Source organism: Anolis sagrei, chromosome 5 (assembly GCF_037176765.1).
Source record: "Anolis sagrei isolate rAnoSag1 chromosome 5, rAnoSag1.mat, whole genome shotgun sequence".
Classification (NCBI taxonomy): Eukaryota; Metazoa; Chordata; class Lepidosauria; order Squamata; family Dactyloidae; genus Anolis; species Anolis sagrei.
This window is the reverse complement of record NC_090025.1, coordinates 178,035,057-178,057,180: the sequence shown is the minus strand read 5'-3', so window position 1 is coordinate 178,057,180 and position 22,124 is coordinate 178,035,057. Positions and strand designations below refer to the sequence as shown.

The 22,124-nt window shown below is 42.4% G+C and overlaps 1 protein-coding gene across 1 annotated transcript in view; it reads left to right on the top strand.

Moving 5' to 3' along the window:
- Nucleotides 1–18,544, top strand: part of LOC132775788 (sodium- and chloride-dependent GABA transporter 2-like) — a 57,499-nt gene extending 38,955 nt beyond the window's left edge. The window contains exons 8-15 of the mRNA XM_060776747.2: nt 550–653; nt 4,459–4,583; nt 7,022–7,134; nt 7,588–7,725; nt 10,900–11,002; nt 13,085–13,185; nt 14,956–15,126; nt 18,073–18,544. Coding sequence (XP_060632730.2) covers nt 550–653; nt 4,459–4,583; nt 7,022–7,134; nt 7,588–7,725; nt 10,900–11,002; nt 13,085–13,185; nt 14,956–15,126; nt 18,073–18,195 — 978 coding nt within the window. The 3' untranslated portion in view covers nt 18,196–18,544. The remainder of the gene's footprint in view (nt 1–549; nt 654–4,458; nt 4,584–7,021; nt 7,135–7,587; nt 7,726–10,899; nt 11,003–13,084; nt 13,186–14,955; nt 15,127–18,072) is intronic.
- The last annotated feature ends 3,580 nt before the right edge of the window (nt 18,545–22,124 follow it).

Below are 22,124 nucleotides of genomic sequence, written 5' to 3'. Positions count from 1 at the left end.
TGGAAGCTTACAAAACTGGTAGTTGAAAGTTCCTCCACCATAGTAGCGGGTAGTAGGCCTGTTTGACAGGTGCGAGAGGAGTTGTATGACTCACAATTCTGTGTCTTCCAAGAAAGGGAAAACAAAGGGCTTAGGAGTATCAATGCCAGTGTGCCTGCCTTGTGCAATAAAGTCTTAAAACTCTTCCTAGGCCAGCATAATAAGTGATGGACATTTGGCAGAAGCAGAAGAGAGGGCAAGATGCAACTTTACCCAAGCTTGGCCCATCAGATGCTATACCTTTCAGCATGTCATAGCTAAAAATAGGACATCTTGCCAAGTAAACTATATGACAGAAGAACCATTTGCTAGACGTGGCTTGAATATACATAACAACAGCACCAAATGAGTATCATGGGTAACTTCTATAGTACATTTTTTCGAGGTAGTCATCCATCTACAACATTTGGTCAGCCATCACAAAGAAACCAAGAATATTGTTCAATACATACTGGAAATGCTCTTCTGACTGGGTGTTCTACCCACTAACTATATATTTTTGGCTTTTAGGTGTGGATGGATGCAGGCACTCAGATCTTCTTCTCCTATGCCATTTGCCTGGGGTGCCTGACAGCTTTGGGCAGCTACAACAAATATCACAACAACTGTTACAGGTAACTGAAGGGTACTTATAGAAATCAAGACCCAGCCTCTGTGTTTGCTCCTTTCTTTCTGAAGCTTTTAATAGCCCTTAAACCAGTGGTTCCCAACCCTTTTTTGACCAGGGACCACTTTGGCCAGAGATCAAACTCCAACATTAGTACCAAAAGGGTTACGAATCAGTTTTTGGTCAATTTTAGATTCTGTTTGATCATTTGGGGTGCTGATTCAGAAAATTGCATTGGCTAGACCACATCAGCTCTAGTTTCTAATACAGAACATCCACCATCCAGTAGTCACCATCTGTTCACCCACAGAAAACCATTTTTAATAATCTGGAGCTGATGTGGTAGTAACCAGGCCTGTAGCCGGGGGGGGGGGGGGGGGGTTAGGGGTTCAACCCCCTCCCCGAAATTTTTCAGGTTAAAAAAACTGGTTTGCTCATGAATTTTAATTGGTTAACCAAATCCCCATGCTAAGTCTATGAGACGCAAAAAATTAAGAGTCCCTCCAGAACTGCAAGCCCTATCTCAAGCAAATATTGACAATTTATTCACTGTCACTACTTGCAGCAATAGCCAATGTAGCGAAGCAATCAAGGTGGGGTGTGTGTGTGTGTGTGTTGAATGCTCTCATTAAGGAGGCCAGACTTGGTGGAGGTGGTTGACAGGGATGGAGCTGCAGGCTATTGAAGGCTGCTCTGCCCCCTGCTGTGCTCTTTGCTTCAGCGTGACCCTAACACCCCCCAAAAAATTTCACCCCCCCCCTGAAATTTTCAACCCTCCCCGAATTTTTTTTCTGGCTACGGCCCTGGTAGTAGCAATTTTTATAGGTACTCAGTGTCTTCCCTCCCGACATCCTCATTGCCTCGACACTATAAGAGGGTTTCGCAAGACCAGTCTCTCTAGTTGCCGCATAGTTTCTAGGCAACACTGTAGTAATGGTGAGGTCACATACTATATTTTCATTCTTATAGTCCACGGACTACAGGTTGGGAACCACTGCTTTAAACATAGCTGAAATAACTTATCAGGTTAAAGAATTCCTACTTTTGTTTCCCACTTTGTGCTTGTCTTATTTCCCCATTTCAAAATTAAATGAAATTATTTGTCACACCCTCCAAATGTCCTGATTTGGCCTGCGCAGTCATTGTTAACCATCCATTATCCAACTTATTCAATTGTTTCAAAAATGTCCCAGTTTCTTTCTTCTCTACCTATTGCTTTTCTTTGTGTTAAGCTTCTGTTGATGCAAACTCAGTTCAAAATGGAAAAGTAGCTTGCACTCATTTACCCACCAGAGAGAGAACAAAGGAGAGGAGAGGTCTTTTCCTGAAAGTTTGGGCCAAAACAAATTGCTGCAGCCTCTCCTAGCTTCTGTGATGTTCCTCATTAATAACTTTTGCCATCTTGGCTACATCTGACATTGCTTGGCCCAGTGTTTTGGTGATCATCTGTGAAATGTTGGAGGGTATAACTTGTGGTTTTCCTTTCTGAAACTTAATAGAAAATTGCATGTTAGAAAAAACACCAAGTCTTCTAACTTTGCACTCTTTTCCTTTTATGTATGAAAAAATCTACTTTACTCTTCAATAAAAAATATTCATAAAAAAAAAGAAGAAACACAAATCTCCCACCAGAAATGGAATCCTCATCTCAGGCCCGTAGCCAGGATTTTGTTTTGGGGGGAGCTGAGTTTGATTCGGGGGGGGGGGGCTGAGTCTGCGTGAAAGAGGGTCTACCCTAGCAAACCTTTTGTATCGTTACCCCAGTACCCCCATGTATATGGGATATATTAAGCAGGGTAATCAGATCATGATATGAATAAACATAACAGTTTAAATAATGCACCAGTAAGGCCTTCTTGTGGACCACCATGAGAATTTGGGGGGGGGGGGGGGGGGTGAAGCCCCCCAAGCCCCCCCCCCCCCCGGCTACATGCCTGCCTCCTCTGAATCCATCCATTTCACAGGGTCTATGATATATAGTGAAAAACTCAGTGTTTTGACGCTATTTTCAAACTACCAGATTAGTATGTGATTGTTGCCATTTGTTTGCTTACATTCTATAAGGAATATAGATCATATAAGCCTCTCTTTGGATTTTTGTATATTTTGAAGAAGAACAATTATTTCAATAATTAAAAAACAACAACCTATTGCATATGAACTGGGAAATGCCATTGAGATTCATCAAGGCTCCTATACTTTTAACATATTTTTCCTGTTAGCATTTAAAAAATGGCTTCCTGTCCAGTGTGGCTACTAAATTGCTAGTGCTTTAAAGTGCATTGTAATTATATAGTTTTTAATTAACTAAAAAATGAAAAGCAGGAGCAATGGATACATTTTGAGATTAAAGCTCTGCACCTGGTGGCGAATAGAAACTAATGAAGTTGCAATTAAGAAACTATTAATCAGTAACCCACTTGACATATTTGATAGGATGCGCTGAAACAGGCAAAAGCTGTGAGGAGAAAGCTTCAAATTACCTTTGAAGGAGATGTTTCCTTTTTGAGCAAATATCACAGAAGGATATTACTCTTCTTGGTATAAATTGAAGGCTGGAATGTAGTAAGTTAATAATCTTTTGATTAAAAAGATGTCCCTGAAGAATTGGGCGGGATGTTGTTTTAGAAACTGTTTGAACTGAAAGTTTCTAAAAATCTATAGTTGGCAACTACTTTATTTTAAAAATCCATCTTTCATTCCAATGGAAAAGCCTCTTCTGAGCTTTTTTCATCTGAAAAAAATTGAAGAGTTTTCAGAATTGTTAAGGTAAATGTCAAGGTTTCTCCTTGACATAACTCTAGTCGTGTCCGACTCTGAGCGGGTGGTGCTCATCTCCATTTTTAAGCTGAAGAGCCGACATTGTCCATAGACACCTCCAAGGTCACATGGCTAGCATGACTGCATGGAGTGCCTTTCCCTTCCCACAGAAGCAATACCTATTGATCTACTCACATTTGCATATTTTCAAACTGCTAGATTGGCAGAAGTTGGAGCTAACACCTGGAGCTCATCCTGCTCCCCAGATTTGAACCGCTAACCTTTCAGTCAGCAAGTTTATCTATCCAAACGTTATCTCCCTTTATGAACCACCGTGAGACTAAGATCTTCTGGGGAGGCCTGCTCTCGATCTCGCCACCGTCACAGGTGCGTTTGGCAGGGATGAGAGAGAGGGACTTCTCAGTGATTGCCCCTCAGCTATGGAACTCCCTCCCTGAAGAGATTAGATTAGCTCCCTCCCTCCTGTCCTTCAGAAAAATGGTAAAAACATGGCTGTGGGACCAGGCCTTTGGCACAGTGTAATAATGCAATAATAGGAAGCCCATTCCACTGATCAGAGCTGGCATGGTGTTTTGAGATGGTTTTAAACAACTGATTTTAAAGTACATATAACTGATTTTAGTGTTTGTTTATATCTATAGTTATTTTATGTCCCGGCATGGAATGCTTGCCATATATATGTTGTGCTCCGCCTTGAGTCCCCTTTGGGGTGAGAAGGGTGGAATATAAATGTTTCAAATCAATAAATAATAATAAAAAAGTTCAGTAGTTCAGCAGTTTAACCCGCTGCGCCACCAGGAGCTCCAGAATTGTTATTCATATTCAAATGAATGGAAATTAAATTGATTAGTCAACATTTATGTTGTCAACTGAGTTATAACTGTGAGATGTACATTGCTCTGTAATGATCCTTTTGTCTTATGTTTTCCTGGTGATACTTGCTATTAACTTGACCACCCGTCTTACAAAACAATACTCTTTTCTAATTGGATGTTTGTCCTTCTGCATTGACGTTGGTCTCTTCTTCCTAGGGACTGCATTGCTCTATGTTTTCTGAACAGCGGTACAAGTTTTATAGCTGGCTTTGCAATCTTTTCCATCTTGGGCTTTATGGCAGAAGAACAAGGAGTACCTATTTCTGAAGTAGCTGAGTCAGGTGAGCATTTGTGTATGTGGATCTTTATACTGAACACACAGATACACAAATGGCAAGCTGGTGTAATGATGACCACAACTCGTATTTTCTTTATGTTAGCAAGGTGGGCAGCCATGAACCATAACTCTCATAATATGTCTCATCATTGTCTTTGTTGGCTAGGGATTCTGGGAATTTAGTTAAGAGCATCTGGAGTGCCACATTGCCCCACACCTGGTTTGTAGGATTCCCTGCATGTCTTGAAAGGTAGCTCCTGCTAATTTTCTTTAACTATGGATCTATGGCAGGCATGGGCAAATTTGGGCCATATGGGTGCTTTGAACTTCAACTCTCACAATTCCTAACAGCCTACTGGCTGTTAGGAATTGTAGGAGTTGAAGTCCAAAATACCCAGATGGTCCAAGTTTGCCCATGCCTGATCTATGGCCTCTGGGATCCAAGATGTGCCTCCTCCCTAATCTCTTGCAGTGATTTTGACATTTTTCACATCACTTCATTGTAGATGAATAGAGTACAAAGCAGAACTGTCACATTGGACCTCTTTACTATATACATTTAATAAGAATGTTTTCAATCCATCTCTGGCTACAGGGAAATGCCCATGCATTTAACTCCTGCAGTGTTTCAAATCCTATAATGGCAAATCCACATATTTGCAAGCATGCACACAAGGTGTTTCACTTTAGCACCTAAAAATGCAACGCGAGACCTTGGAAAACACATGTTTTCAAATGTGAATGCTATCAAGGTGCACTTCTCAGGAAGCCAAGACCAATATGAGCAACTGTATTCCATGTCTGCCAGGTGGAAAATCTGGGTTTTCTGCTATATAATGTGCAAAACACCCTCAAATCAGAAGTATTTTCAATAGTAAAATCCTGGCTCAAATAACAAGATATATTTCAGCAGTATTGGTACATATTCAGTACCAGGTTCTCAACACATTTATTCTATGACTTTAATACTATGCAAACAAAACCTATTATCTATCCATGAATATTTAAGAATCTAAGCCATACGTGCAAACCACTAATACAAGGTGGATCTCAACCTATGTTGCATCTAATCCAACATTATGTTCATGTAGTAACTGCCCATGGGATATTGGCCAGCAAAGCATGACAACTGTCTTAAATCCAGGTTTTAGGAAGAAAACGAGGTATAAATAAAGATGATCATGATGATGACACTAGTGTCATGTGGAGCAACAACTTCACTCATCCTCTTCTTTTCCCAAGTAACTGATATATAGAGGCATAACTCTGATACTCTGTTGTCACCTCTGGTGGAAGTGATACCTAGTCATTTTGAATTGCATTCACCTTTGGCCGCACCTTCTTTGGAGGCTTTTAAACAGAGGCTGGATGGCCATCTGTTGGGGGTGCTTTGAATGCGATTTTCTTGCTTCTTGGCAGAATGGGGTTGGACTGGATGGCCCATGAGGTCTCTTCCAGCTCAAGGATTCTATGATTCCATGAATTTGTCAATCTTCTTTTAAAGACATCTAGATTAGCAGCCATCCTTACTCCTGTGGCAGTGAATGCTGCAATGTAAGCATGCATTTTGTAAAGAAGCACATTATCTGTTCTGAATCAATCACCATTCAGCTTTAATAGACAATCCCAGGTTCTAGTATTATGAGAGAGGGAGGGCGTCTGTTTTCCCCACAACTTGCAATTTACCTTATTTTTATGTCATCTAAACAATGCAAAAGAGTATTGGTGTGTGAATAAAAGTTCAGAATCAGATCAGAAAAGTTCAGATATTAAAAGTTCAGAATCAGATCATTCCTGACCTTTTGCTGTCATAGTAAATGGTGCTACACTGAGTTTTTCCTAATGTGCTAATCCATAGTCTTATCTCTTATGGACTACTCTGTACATGTAAAAAAATCCCATATACATAGTAAATTGGAATGTCAGGCACAAAGTGTTCAGCCTATCTTTCTTTTTCATTGAATTATAGAGTTGGAAGAGACCTCATGGGCCATCCAGTCCAACTCCCTGCCAAGAAGCAGGAATATTGCATTCAAATCACCCCTGACAGATGGCCATCCAGCCTCTGTTTTAATGTGCTTATTTTCTATGTGCTGTCTGGGCATGAACAAGTTTGTATATGAATATGTGTCTAGAAACATTCATTTCACAAGGCACAGAATTAAAGGTACTCATATAATCATCCCCAAGCAAATGTCCTCCATGTGTTGGAGTACAATCCACAATCAGTATATTAATTGTTGAAGACCCAAAACAGGATTACCATCTCAGGTGGTATGGCCCTCCATACTTGAGTATGAATGTGATTTTCCTGCTTCTTGGCAGGGGGTTGGACTGGATGGCCCACGGGGTCTCTTCCAGCACTATGAGTCTATGATTATCAGTGTGTATTCACTGATCCCATATTTAAACACACTCATTTCAGTTACTTTCTCTTTACAGGGCCTGGACTGGCATTCATAGCATACCCCCGGGCTGTTGTTATGCTGCCTTTCTCTCCATTATGGGCCTGTTTCTTCTTTGTCATGATCGTTCTACTGGGATTGGACAGCCAGGTAAAGATGTGTTCAGGGAGCAAAGATAGTTCTCCACCCCCTCTTCATCCTGATAAAGGGATGGAAATTGTGTGTTCTTTGACTGTGAGACAACGGCTGCCAAGATGCCTCACCATAATTGTTGCTGAAGGCTTGATGTTTCTCCTGCATTTATGGCAGGCATCCTCAGAGGTTGCCATCCTCACAACCTCTGAGGATGCCTGCCATAGATGCAGGAGAAACGTCAGGTGAGAATGCTCCTAGAACATGGCCACATAGCCCGAAAAACCTACAACAACCCAATATAATTGTTATGGTCTAACTCAAGGTGTAAGTTATGTAGGGGATTTGAGGGATTCTTTGCGACTGTATCCAACAATTCATGGGTGTTTCATTGAATGAAAGGGAGGTTTAAATCAAGTGAGTTTCTATACTAGGAAAGATCTTATGGTTGTTCAATGCCTATGTCCTTAGTTTGTCTGTGTGGAGAGCCTGGTGACCGCCGTAGTTGACATGTATCCTGGGATTTTCCGGAAAAAGAACCGCAGAGAAATTCTAATCCTTCTGATCTCTATCATCTCCTACTTCGTAGGCTTGATCATGATCACAGAGGTAAAGACTTGTGAGGAAAGAGCTACATTTTCTTTTCTTCACACAACTTCTTAGATGTAAAATTTCAACTGGGGTTAGAGGTGGGAGAGAAATTAATCACTATTATTCTTGCCTCAGAAAATAGGTATGTTACTAAGTCTTGCTATGCATTTTGATGAAGTAAAATGAATGCAAATGTGTGTTTGCACTGATGATGATGATGATAATAATAATAATAATAATAATAATAATAATAGAGGCACAACTATGTGCCCTAAATGATTCATTGGAACTTATGCTATAAGTACCACCTCCTGTAGTAAAGAACTGGTGGGATCATAACCTGCAAAGGTAGTGAAAAATGAACACGCAAAAATACTGTGGAACTTTTGAATCCAAACTGACAAAGTTTTGGAACACAATACACCAGACATCACTATTTTGGAAAAGAAAAAAATGGATTATTGATGTTGCCATACCAGGGGACAGTTGGGTTGATGAAAAACAACAGGAAAAATTCAGCCATGATCAAGACCTCAAAATTGAACTGCAAATGCTCTGGCATAACCCAGTAATCGCCACACTGGGTGCCATGTCAAAAGATCTCAGCTGGCATTTGGAGATCCCGGTGGCGCAGTGGGTTAAACCCTTGTGCCAGCAGGACTGAAGCTTAAGCAGCTGAGGGGGAAAAGGAAGGGTCCCAAGGCTGTTAGGGATGGTGGGAGTTGGAGTCCAAAACACCTGGAGGGCCAAAGCTTGCCCATGCCTGAATTACACTTTCATTCTCAAGTCTGTCTTTTGTTGTTGTTCATTCGTTCAGTCGTCTCCGACTCTTCGTGACCTCATGGACCAGCCCACGCCAGAGCTCCCTATCGGCCGTCACCACTCCCAGCTCCGTCAAGGTCAGTCCAGTCACTTCAAGGATGCCATCCATCCATCTTGCCCTTGGTCGGCCCCTCTTCCTTTTGCCTTCCACTTTCCCCAGCATAATTGTCTTTTGTTAGGGAATGTTTTTGTTTCTAAAACCTAAATCTAAGGTTTTGAAGCTGAGTGAACCCAGGTTTTGCTTTTCTGGAAGTCGAGGGGTTTCCTTCAAATAGGACTGTAAGAGGATCCTGAGCAGACTTCACGCAGCGTATTGGCATCTGTGTATTGGATTTAACTCCTTGTCAACATGCTGCAGAGGCATAAAATACTTTTCGTAGATGCAGTCCTCTTGGATAACTCACATTCCTCATTTCTCTCAATGCAGGGACTTAAATATAGACATTCTGCATTCCCAGACTATAACCTATCATCTTTTTTTCCAGTCTTGTGGTAATAAGAGGCCGAAAGGAGAGCATCACACGGACTGAATTCCAAAGACAAGTCTCTATCCTTGGCCTTCCCATTATGCTGCCACATATTTTAATGAATAGTCTCCGGGGGTGAGGGTTTTGCAGTAATTATTTATCCATACAGGGATATCTCCCTCTGCAGTGCAACACATATAATGCTTGTCACTTGAGAGCAGTTAACTTTAAATAATGCAGTCTATCCAAGCAGCCACTGGAGCATTTGACAATAAAATATTTCTTTAAAGCATGGCATTTGCAGGCAGGAGAATTATGGGGTTGCAGGTGATATTGAAGAAACGGTGCTGTTATCTTTATGCATACCAAAAGCATGACAAGGAGTGGAGCTGCATTTTTGCAGTCAGAAGGGGAAAAAACTATAAAATTTGGATGAGGGAAAGCAGGCTTCACATAAATGTTGTGGATGCTTGGCAGCTCCATTCACCCACTAAAGGTTGCCTCAAAAATGGTGAAAAGTTGTTATTTACCATTAGGGTGGCCCTGGTGGAGCAGTGGGTTAAACCGTTGAGCTGCTGAACTTGCTGACTGAAAGGAATGGGATCTGTGGAATGGGATGAGCTCCTGCTGTTAGCCCCAGTGCAAAATACTCCACTTTGGCAGGAAAAACGAAATGCAAAGACACAAAATGGGGGACGCCTCGCTCGAGAGCAGTACATGTGAAAAAGATCCTGGAGTCCTCGTGGACAACAAGTTAAACATGAGCCAACAATGTGATGTGGCGGCAAAAAAGCCAATGGGATTTTGGCCTGCATCAATAGGAGCATAGTGTCTAGATCTAGGGAAGTAATGCTACCCCTCTATTCTGCCTTGGTTAGACCACACCTGGAATATTGTGTCCAATTCTGGGCACCACAATTCAAGAGAGATGTTGACAAGCTGGAATGTGTCCAGAGGAGGGAGACTAAAATGATCAAGGGTCTGGAGAACAAGCCCTATGAGGAGCGGCTTAAGGAGCTGGGCATGTTTAGCCTGAAGAAGAGAAGGCTGAGAGGAGATATGATAGCCATGTATAAATATGTGAGAGGAAGCCACAGGGAGGAGGGAGCAAGTTTGTTTTCTACTCCCCTGGAGACTAGGACGCGAAACAATGGCTTCAAACTACAAGAAAGGAGATTCCATCTGAACATGAGGAAGAACTTCCTGACTGTGAGAGCCGTTCAGCAGTGGAACTCTCTGCCCCGGAATGTGGTGGAGGCTCCTTCTTTGGAAGCTTTTAAACAGAGGCTGGATGGCCATCTGTCAGGGGTGATTTGAATGCAATATTCCTGCTTCTTGGCAGGGGGTTGGACTGGATGGCCCATAATGTCTCTTCCAACTCTTTGATTCTATGATTCTGCCAACCTAGCAGTTCGAAAACATGCAAATGTGAGTAGATCAATAGGTACCACTTCTGCAGGAAGGTAACAGTGCTCCATGCAGTCATGCTGTCCACATGACCTTGGAGGTGTCTAGAGACAACACTGGCTCTTTGGCTTAGAAATGGAGATGAGTACCACCCACCAAAGTTGGACACATCTAGACTTAATTTCAGGGGAAACCTTTACGCTTACCTTACCATTAAAAGTGCATTTTTTGTGCAAACAAAGCATCTACATCCCATGTTCCTTTTGTATAAGCAAACCATCACTCCCAAGAAGCTTCTATGTGTGTGGATTCTTTTGTAAGCAGGATATTTAAGGAGAATACCTCTTGTTTTGAAGAGTGGGGGGAGTACATTTCTTGATAAATATTGCTTCCCCACTACCTTTGGACAATTGTGCTACAATAAAACACACCGAACACAAAATCTGTGAGCATCTCTTCCCATTTCCCTATTTGATGTTTCTGCTCTCTTCCTCAGGGTGGGATGTACGTCTTCCAGCTGTTTGACTACTATGCTGCTAGTGGGATGTGCCTGCTCTTTGTTGCCATTTTTGAAACTCTCTGCATTGGCTGGGTATATGGTAAGTAATAATAATAATACAGTAGAGTCTCCTTTATCCAAACTAAACGGGCCGGCAGAATGTTGGATAAGCAAAAATGTTGGATAATAAGGAGGGATTAAGGAAAAGCCTATTAAACATCAAATTACATTATGATTTTACAAATTAAGTACCAAAACATAATGTTTTACAACAAATAGAAAGAAAAACCAGTTCAGTACACAGTAATGTTATGTAGTAATTACTGTATTTACAAATTTAGCATCAAAACATCGCAATGTATTGAAACAGCTGTGGATCCGGGAGGGAGGCAGACTGCATTGGATAATACAGAATGTTGGATGAGCAAAGGTTGGATAAGCAAGACTCCGCAATAATAATAATAATAATAATAATAATAATAATAATACATTTTATTTATACCCTGCTCCCTCTCCCTGAATTGACTTGGGGCTGCTTACAACAAGCAACAAATACAAAAATAATATAGCAATAATAAACAACAATAACAATAAACAATTATCACTTAGTACAATTTAAAATATTGGGGGCCCCGGTGGCGCAGTGGGTTAAAGTGCTGAGCTGCTGAACTTGTTGACAGAAAGGTCGCAGGTTTGATTCTGGGAAGCGGCATGAGCTTCCGCTGTCAGCCCTAGCTTCTGCCAACCTAGCAGTTCGAAAACATGCAAATGTGAGTAGATCAATAGGTACCGCTCCAGCGGGAAGGTAACGGCGATCCATGCAGTCATGCCGGCCACATGACCTTGGAGGTGTCTATGGACAATGCCGGCTCTTCGGTTTAGAAATGGAGATGTGCACCACATCCCAGAGTCAGACATGACTGGACGTAATGTCAGGGGACAACCTTTACCTTTACCTTTTTACAATTTAAAATAACAAAAGTATTAATTTAAAAGCTATTTGCTCTTTATAAAACAATCTAGATATATATCACTTTTGAAACCAGTCATTCCTATTATCGAGCTATCCAGCAGTTATGATTACTGGGTTGTTGTAGGTTTTTTCGGGCTATATGGCCATGTCCTAGAGGCATTCTCTCCTGATGTTTTGCCTGCATCTATGGCAAGCATCCTCAGATGCAGGCGAAACGTCAGGAGAGAATGCCTCTAGAACATGGCCATATAGCCCGAAAAAAATCTACCACAACTCAGTGATTGCAGCCATGAAAGCCTTCGACAATACATTGAGTTATGATTACGATCTCATGGTCATTCAAATCCTGTCTGATAGTTACCAGTACAGTCTAGCCATTCTCAAAGGCTTGCTTAAATAGACAAGTTGTATCTCCTTCCTAAAAATTGGGTGGGTGCTTGTCTTATTTCCTTGGGGAGAGCAGTCCAGAATTGGGGGAGGGGGCACTATGAAGAAGGCCCTCTCCCTCATCCCCACCAACCTTGCTTGTGAGGGAAGTGGGACTGCAAGGAGGGCCTCCCCAGGTCCGTCCAGGTTCATAGGGAGAGATGAGGTCACATAAATAGGCAGGACCTGAGCTGTATGGGGCTTTGTAGGCAATAGCCTGCCCTTTGAATTGGGCCTGGAAGCAAGTTGGCAGCCAATGGAGCTGCTTTAAGTACATTCCAAGTGGCAGGCAAAGGGCCATTTTCCCTACTTCCTTCATCTCTGTGCTCTCTGAAACAGTTGTCAAAGCACCAAACTAGAACCATGTCTGGGGAAACAGCTTGCACTGAGATGCCGCAACCCCATCGATAGCTATAGTTGGGAAACATCACAGAATGCTTCTTGTGGATGAAATCTAGTGCATAATTTTTAGTATCAGGAGCCTTCTTTGTATTTGGTTTCAAGAGGCAGAGAACATTGTGTGCTAGTGCTAAGAAGCTTTAGGGCCTGTTAGAAGCAAACAAGCAAACAAGGGAGAAGGAGGAAAGACTCATTTTGGTCACTGCACTAATCTGCCCTTCATTGTCCCATTGCCAAGAGCAAGGGCTGAGGGCTGCCTTGTTATTTTCCTTGCTCATTTTTTTTCTATGCAGGCCACTGTGTCTGTTATGTTTCCCAAATCTGTCCCATTGACTTTCCTGTTCCCCTCCTCTCCTTCATTTCTTATTCCATCTCTTTTTAAAGGTGCTGATCGTTTCTATGATAACATTGAAGACATGATTGGGTATCGGCCATGGTCTCTCATCAAATACTGTTGGGTATTCATCACACCAGCTGTCTGCCTGGTGAGTGAAGCGTCTTTTGTCTGGAGGCTTAAGGCAAAGTTGGCAAGAGGGCAGGTTTTTTTTGTTGTGTCAGGAGCGGCTTGAGAAACTGTAAGTCGCTTCTGGTGTGAGAGAATTGGAAGTCTGCAAGGACGTTGCCCAGGGGATGCCCGGATGATTTTTGATGATTTTATCATCCTTGTGGGAGGCTTCTCTCATGTCCCCGTATGAGGAGCTGGAGCTGATAAAAGGAGCTCATCCGCCTCTCCCTGGATTTGAACCTGCAACCTGTCGGTCTTCAGTCCTGCCAGCACAGGGGTTTAACCGACTGTGCCACCGGGGCTCCAAGAGGGCAGTGAGCCTGGGTGATTTGTAAATAGAGAAATGGCCTCGTTTTATTTGAAAGGCTAGGAGCCCCCCGTGGCACAATGGGTTAAATCCTTGCGCTGACCAAATAGTTGGCAGTTCGAACCTGGGGAGCGAGGAGAGCTCCCCTCTGTCAACTCCAGCTTCTTGTGTGGATACATGAGAGAAGCATTTCCATAGGATAGTAAAACATTTGGGCATCCCCTGCGCAACGTCCTTGCAGCAGCCAGTTCTCTCACACCAGAAGCAACTTGCAGTTTCTCAAGTTACTTCTGGCATGAAAAAAAATTGTTAGGCACAAGACCTTATATGTTAGGGCAGCTTGCCTAACTCTCCATCACTATGTTGATGGGGGATGATGGGATGCACATACTTTCCCACATTTTACAGATGAAACCTGAGACACATCAGAGTGTGGTCAAAAAGGTGTCAAGCGGCAAAACAGCCAAAATTATTAATTACGAGGAATGCATGAGTAGAGAAACATTGGAGTTTAGCCACTGGTTTTAGAAAGCCTGAAAAGGGGGAAAGAAACCTATCTCTCCTGTTGAGTTAACTGAGTACAAAGTACTTTTGCATTTTGAATTCTGTTTGCAGTGATGGAAATAACAAGTTGAGGATTACGAAAAAAAATGGGAGGAGAGAGAAATCAGTTTATTTTAAAGGCAACTGAGGATTAAATAGTGCAAAATTGAAATAGTTGGAGGATGTGGATTAAATAGCCTGTCCCATATGGTTGGGGGAAGATTATTTCAGGGAGAAGGAGACCCTAAGTTTAAGGACCTTTGTACTTACTGAAGTCATCCCTTTAGGCCAGACATTAGCTTGCAAATCGCCTAGAGCATCTTGGATGGTGGGCGATTAATAAGTAATTAAATGATGATGATGATGATGATGATGATGATGATGATGTGCAAACTTTGTCCCTTCAGGTGTATTGGACTCCATCTCCCACCATTCCTAACAGCCTCAGGCCCTTTCCTTTTCCCCCACAGCCGCTTAAGCGGCTGTGGGGGAAAAGGAAGGGACCTGAGGCTGTTAGGAATGGTGGGAGTTGGAGTCCAAAACACCTGGAGGGCCAAAGTTTGCTCATGGTAGCGTTAGGCTTAGTGTGCCTGCCTAGCTATCTATAAACAAATGGAAGAAAACAAAACACTATTGCATTGTAGTTTGGGACCCCATGTGCCACGTGGGCCTGAACTCTGTAGTTAAATATATTTAAAGGGAGATTCTAAATATTTAGAATTTTTACAATTATGAACCTCTGATTAGCATATTGCGTCTCATTTGCAAAACCGTGAATGAAATTAGATATCTACATTTAGGATAGTGACCTTATGATGGATGTTGGTGTCTCTTAGTCCATGAAGCCAGACAGTAGTTGCTAATGTTGTCGTCTCTAACCCTTCCTTTCTATTATTCCAGGCAACCTTTCTCTTTTCCTTGATTAAATACACCCCGGTGACATACAACAAGAAATACGTTTACCCGTGGTGGGGAGACACTGTGGGCTGGCTGCTGGCTCTCTCGTCTATGATCTGCATCCCACTCTGGATTGCTTATAAACTCTCCACCATTAAAGGATCTCTGAGAGAGGTGAGGTTTCTTTTACTCAGCAGGGCTTTTGGGGTGCAAAGAGGCTACCTGGCTGAGAGGAAACTTGCTACCCAGCTGCCAGTATATAGGCAGGAAGGCCTCCTCCGCTGGGCTTGTGGTCTTGCAAGTTAATTAACTGGAGCCTTGCACTAATTTGCCAAGGATCACTCTGTTACTAGCAGCAGGTAGTAGCATGATTGGATTTGAGTTGCCTTGAGGGCTACACAGAGCAAACTGACTTCCTACGTGCCTGTTATTGACTGCATGACACTTCGAAAATGTCACCACTTGAGAGATTTCCTTTTTGGTGCTCCCGTGCTTTCCTTTTTCTTCTTCCTCTGCTCTTTGACTTCCAGATTAAATGCTTCATGTATTTTCATGGAAGATGTTTTAAATTCACTTCCAAGGATTACAAGGACTATACTGCTGAGAGCTACCTTTAAAGGAGTTGCTATGCAGTGCATATACTTTTTCCCCTTTTCATGCTATAGTTAAACTTGGACTGAACCTTCATAGTATTCAGAGGCATTATTTAAAGTTTCACAGAAGGGAGCAAACTTAAAAGGTTTTATTTAAGTTCAATTCACCCCCGAGCATCAAATGGGGTGACTTGAAAAAAAAAAGAACCCTCACCCTCATAAATAGGTGAGTGTCCTATTCTGAGAAGTAACCATGTGTGATATGAAACTCAGTGGCAGTTTGGTGGGGGAAAATACCTGCCATAGTTCAGGGCATCATCTATATAAATAAAAACGTAATGTTAGTTTGTGGGATTAACATAACTCAAAAACCACTGGACGAATTGACACCAAATTTGGACACAATATACACCTATCAGGCCAATGAGTGGCCATCACTCATAAAAACACTGAAAAGCACAATGGCAGGGATGTAAAAAGCCAAAAAGCGAAAAGATGCTACTGCACATGCGCAAAAACGTCTCCCCTAGCAAACAAACCACAATAGCATATCCACACTCTCTTCTGGGCTACAGCTCCCAGCATCCCCTAGACCAGGCCCTTTAGGAGAGGAGGATGGTCCAAATGCACTGCTTCCAAGATGCAAGCTTTCTTCTTCTTTGTTTTCTTTGAGAACATCCCAATCCCTGCATATTTCCAATTTCCTATTCCAGCAACTCCCAGCAATCCTCCAGATAGATAGATTAGATAGAGATAGTAGATAGGTAGGTAGATAGATCAATCAATCAATCAATCAATCAGGAGGGCTGCTGAGAGTTGCAGTCTAAGAATAGGTAGAGAAGGAAGAATGGAGAGAAAGAGGAAGGGAAAGAAAAAGGGGAGAGGAAGGGAAGAGGAAGAGAAGTAAGGAAAGAGAGAAGGAAAGAAAAAAAGGAAAGAAAGGAGAGAAAGAAAGAAGGAGAGAAAGGGGGGGGGGGGGGAGGTTGGCCACAGCAATGCATGGTGGCTACAGCTAGTAGAGTTATAGAATTAGAAGAGATTCTAAGGACCACTCAGTCTACCCCTCTGCCATTTAGGAACACACAATCTAAACCCTCATGACAGATGGACCTTTATTTAGAAACCCAAGGAAGGAGACTCTGTCATACTCCACTGTTGAACAATTTGAGTGGAGATCCACTGCTCTGAATACCATTATAAAGTTATCTGCACAAACACACTTACAAAACATGAAGTCAACTGCACACTGGTACAATGCAATCGAGTAATGTTTTATGGTGGGAAGAATCAGAGGACATCCCATCTATTTGTCCCAACTTCAAATATGAATCCCCAGCAGTTATGATATTGTAAGGCTAGCTTATGGGTGCTGTAATGCTGTCCAGGATACCAGCTGATAGCTACAGCAGGTAAACAGATGTTGTACTCCAAGGCTGGGAAACACCTCTGCACTTAACACATACACCAGCACAAGGTAAAATAGCAAGCAGTTTATTGAAGAATATATAAAAAGCAATTCAGCAAAATAGTATCAGAAACCAAAGTCCAAAAATCAGAGGTAATCCACACAAAAAAGTACATGGGTTGCATCCAAAAACCATGAATACAAGAGCAGAAGAAATCTAAAACATGAAATTCAGGACAGCCCTTAACATGAACATGGCGCTAGAGAATCCCTTGACTTGACAGGAGTTCTATCCTCAATCTCCAACGTTGCTTCTACTGACCAAAGATTCAGTTGGCTTATCTAATATAGAGAGAAAAGTGTGCCTTTTCCCTTGGGAAACTGATACAGACTTCCTCACTAACAAGAAACTTGACCTTTGGACTTTTTCATGTGAAAGTCTATGTTGACAAAACGTAAATCTTCTATCTAATTGTTCATTAGTCTGATCATCTGGACCTTCACTATCATCTTCTTCTGAATGTGGCCTTCAGCCAGAGACAACTCATTTTCAGTCTCTAAAGTTTCTAGCTGCTCCTGATGACTTTCCTGCAGACTTGCAGACTCAGAATCCCATGTCAACAGGCAGACTAACAGGCCCAGAATCCCTTCTGTCAACAGGTTGACTAACAGGCCCAGAATCCCCAGAGAGATCAGGTGCACAATCAAAGGCTGAACTACAACAACAGAGGAGAAAAGAGGGAGGGAAGAAGCATTGGGTCTTGGACCAGGATCAACCCTGCAGTAAAAGGCAGAGTAAGGCACTGCCTGAAGTAGCAGATGGCAGGAAAATATCTGTGGAATTATATACACTGTACCGCTTTCTTTGAATGCTCCAGCCTAACCTGCTACCTTTAGCTGTGGTGGTAGATGCTCCCCATCAACCTTATAGGAAGAGTAAACTGCCAGTCCAATTGGCCCGTGTACATGGAGTGGGAGGAAGCACCATTTTGTTTCTCATCTTAGGCAATGTATTAGGTTTAAACCTGTCAAAAAACTTGAATTTTCTGGTACATGGCAACATTTCTGAGTTGTAAAAAGTTCTTCCATCTTTCTTAATTTCCTCCTCACTTTGCCTTTCAGAGATTCCACCAGCTTGTCTGTCCAGATGAAGACTTGCCCCAGGGAATGTGTCCCAATCCTCCGCCCTTCCCCACCACTGGCACTGGGCTCCTGACACTGACGGAGCTGGATTCTCACTGCTAGAAGGAGGAGCATGCTCCTCAAAACTGGACACTCCTGGACTCTGTTGATGGCTAAGGAGAGAGGGACAATGAGCTCTGGTCCATCCCTCTCCCCTTCCAAAGAATCTGTGGTGGCTGCTAGGGACAGAGAGTTCTCCCAGGATGTGGTGGTGGAAGCAGGTGATGCTTCAGCTTCTCTCTGGTAGCAGATTTACAGGCGATGGCTCCAACTGAAATGTTCTCCTGCGAATTCTTCTGGGAATAGAACAGGAAGGATGGAACTTAGAAATGTTTAACAAGATCACTGAAGAGTTTCTCCTGTGGGTTTTTATGGAGCTTTCCATTCCATCTATAAAACATTGTTCCTTTTACATTGTTGTATGTGTTTTGAAAGGCAAGGTGGTGATCTGTAACTGAGGCTCTTGCATCTGGTTGGCTCTTGCATCTCCAACTTGCAGAGATTTGATACTTGAGCTTGCAAAGTGAATTTCCCACCTTTCAAAGCAGCTTGCAATGTTAAAACAGGTAGAGCTAAAAGTCCATACAAATGAAAATGTACAAAAGTTAAAGTATAACTAAACTGCAAATTGAATTAAAAAGCAATATAAAAGCATGCCCTTTAAAGGAAAAATATAGACAGTGTTGCACATTATGGCAAGCCCCTTTCCTAATGGATAGTTAGTATCCAAAGGTGTGTTAAAACAAAGAAGGATTTGCCTGCTGAAAAAAGGACTAGTCTAGCCTCTCTAGACAGGGATTTCCAGAATTTGGAGCAGCCATCAAGAAGCTTCCAACTCATTGCATACCTTGAGAAGGCAAAGGGATGCAGAGAAGGGCCCTTGCAACCCGCAGAATTCCTTTGCTGGCAGATTCTCTGAGTTGGAGTTGCAAAGTATAATCTTACCTATAGCATTTACGCAGATTTTCTGTTCTTTACATTGCCCTTTGACTTGGTTAGGGTACAGGTCACGATTCCTTTCCCCTTTGTCTTTAAGGACCAAGCTACATGTGACACCAATAGGAGCTCTTCTAATTTAAGACTAATATCTGCTTGGGTGGAATTTTTCATTGGGACAGCTGCTGTGGGAATGTTCCTACAATCAGTCCTGCTCTTGGATTGCTGTTTCTGCAATTCCAGTCAATAAATTGGTACATTTAAGGCACTGAGGAATAATTGTGTGCTAATGTGTAATGAATGACTAGAATCCTACTGGTTAATCCCAAGTTCAGCAAACTTATTTATTTATTTCGGTTACTTCTACCCCGCCCTTCTCACCCCAGAGGGGGACTCAGGGCGGCTATTTACTCAGATGTTGAATGGTGAGTCAACATAAAGGTAGATCTCATTTTTTATTAATTTTCTTCAAGTTAAACATACCCAATTCCCTAAGTTACACAGATCCAGTTCTTTCTTCATATAGGTTATAGTTTCCAGACCACTCATCATCCTCTGGACACATTCTAGCTTGTCAATATACTTCTTGAGTTGTGGTTAGACACGGCATTGCAGGTGAGATTTGACCAGGGTGAAACGGAGTGGTACTATTATTTCCCTTGATTTAGACATAATATTTCTGTTGATTCAGCCTATAATCGCATTGGCTTTTTTAGCTGCTGCATCACACTGTTTGTGGTCAGCTAAGACTTTTAGATCCTTTCCACATGTACCAGTGTCATCCATTCTTTTTCTGTAAATTTGATTTTGTTCTGAGCATTTAGAACTGCTAGCTTTATATAGGTGCTCCTGAGGACTATGTAAACTTGAAATATCTAAACATCCTTGATATATAATGTGCTTCCCCTTCTTTCCAGTTTGGTCTATTTCTATTAAATTGGTTCGAATCTGGGGAGAGCGAGTTGAGCTCCTCTGTCAGATCCAGCTCCCCATGTGTAGACAAGAGAGAAGCCTGCTAAAACATCAGAGAAGGATAGTAAAACATCAAATATCTGGGTATCCCCTGGGCAATGTCCTTGCAGACGGCCAATTCTCTCACATCAGAAACGACTTGCAGTTTCTCAAGTCATTCCTGACACAAATAAAAAATCCCACCAGGTCTCAATGATTTCCATTATATCATACTTCCTTTGCTTGAGTTAAGAGTTCAAGTTCATCTTATTTACTTCCCATGCTCCATGCATTAGTGTAGAGACATCTAATACCATGGGCCATTGCCCCTAGTTGTTTCTTTAAGGGTTCTTTTTGCCTGCCATTGTTAGAATCTTGTATTATTTGTCTTTTTCTCACTATAACATTTGTGCTATTATTTCTAGGCATTTACTTGATAAATGCCTGTCCTCAATATAATTGTTTCCCTTCTCCACATAACTCAGAAGGTCAAGAGCAGACAAAGCCATTGCTGTAGGAAAAGATTCATTGGTATCTCATGGAAATATACAGCAAAGGAATCCCATCCCACTTTCCCATGGTGGGTGCACAAGCCAAGTAGAGAGTCTTTTGGACACTCCTGTCTCCTGACCCATGTCTGCACACTTTCTCTTCCCAGGACCAGGCCAAAGGTGTGGATAAAGGTAGGAATCTTTAGAACCTCCAACATTTCATAGATGAAAACTAAGTCACATGTGATATAGTAATATCAGGGTTTGTATAATAGCCAAAACTATGAATGGGGAGAAACGATTTAGGTGAAGTTGCAGACACTGGCTTTTGTCCTAGCCAACTGCTCCTCTGCTCCTGATGAATTGATTGAGTGAACTCAGTGTGGAGCAACTCAAGTAAGCCGAGGACAAAGGGAGAAAGTGGGAGGAAGCCACAAAGACTAGAGCATTTTAAAAGCAGCTGAAATCCCAAAATGAAACCTAGATTTTACTATTTTATATAAGGGGCATCATTTTACTATGCCACTGTATATAATGGAGTTTGAACATACAGAGGGGTCCTAGAACCTAAGCCCAATGGATACTGAGGCCAGCAGTCACCAGCCAATCCCTCTCCAATGCTAGATACACAGCTTAATGGTGTAACATTAGAAAATGTTGACCATTTCTGCTACCTTGGCAGCCACCTCTCCACAAAAGTCAACATTGATACTGAAATACAACACCGCCTGAGCTCTGCGAGTGCAGCATTCCTCTGAATGAAGCAGAGAGTGTTTGAGAGCTGGGACATCTGTAGGGAGACCAAGGTGCTTGTTTATAAAGCCATTGTCCTCCCAACCCTGCTATACGCCTGCAAAACGTGGACTATCTACAGATGTCATACGCAAGTCCTGGAACAATTCCATCAGCGCTGCCTCCAAAAAATCCTGCAAATCTCATGGGAAGACAGGCGGACAAACATCAACGTGCTGGAAGAATCAAAGACCACCAGCATTGAAGTGATGCTCCTCCGCCATCAACTCCACTGGACTGGACATATTGTCTGAATGCCCGATCACCGTCTCCCAAAGCAGTTACTGTACTCCGAACTCAAGAACGGAAAACAGAACATTGATGGACAGGAAAAGAGATTTAAAGATGGGCCCAAAGCCAATCTCAAAAACTGTGGCATAGACACCAAGAACTGGGAAGCCCTTGAGCACTCTAACTGGAGGTTTGCTGTGACCAGCAGTGCTGCAGTTTTCATAGAAGCATGAATAGAGGACGAAAGGGAGAAACGTGCCAAGAGGAAGGCACATCAAGCCAACCCTGACCAGGACCACCTTCTATCTGGAAACTGATGCCCTCACTGCGGGAGAACAAGTGGATCAAGAATAGGGCTCCACAGTCACCTATGGACCCACCACCAAGACACCAGACTTGGAGGACCATCATCCTCGGGCTACGAGGGATTGCCTAAGTAAGTAAGGATACTGAGGGTCTACTGCACAAGTTACAAAAAGATATGGAAGAACAAGCTTTCTTTTTGCTGGTTATTCGTTCTGTAGTTCTTGAGATACTTAATTTAGTATTTCCATATTGTCTGGAGCATGAGTCTACTGGAAGCCAAGCCTA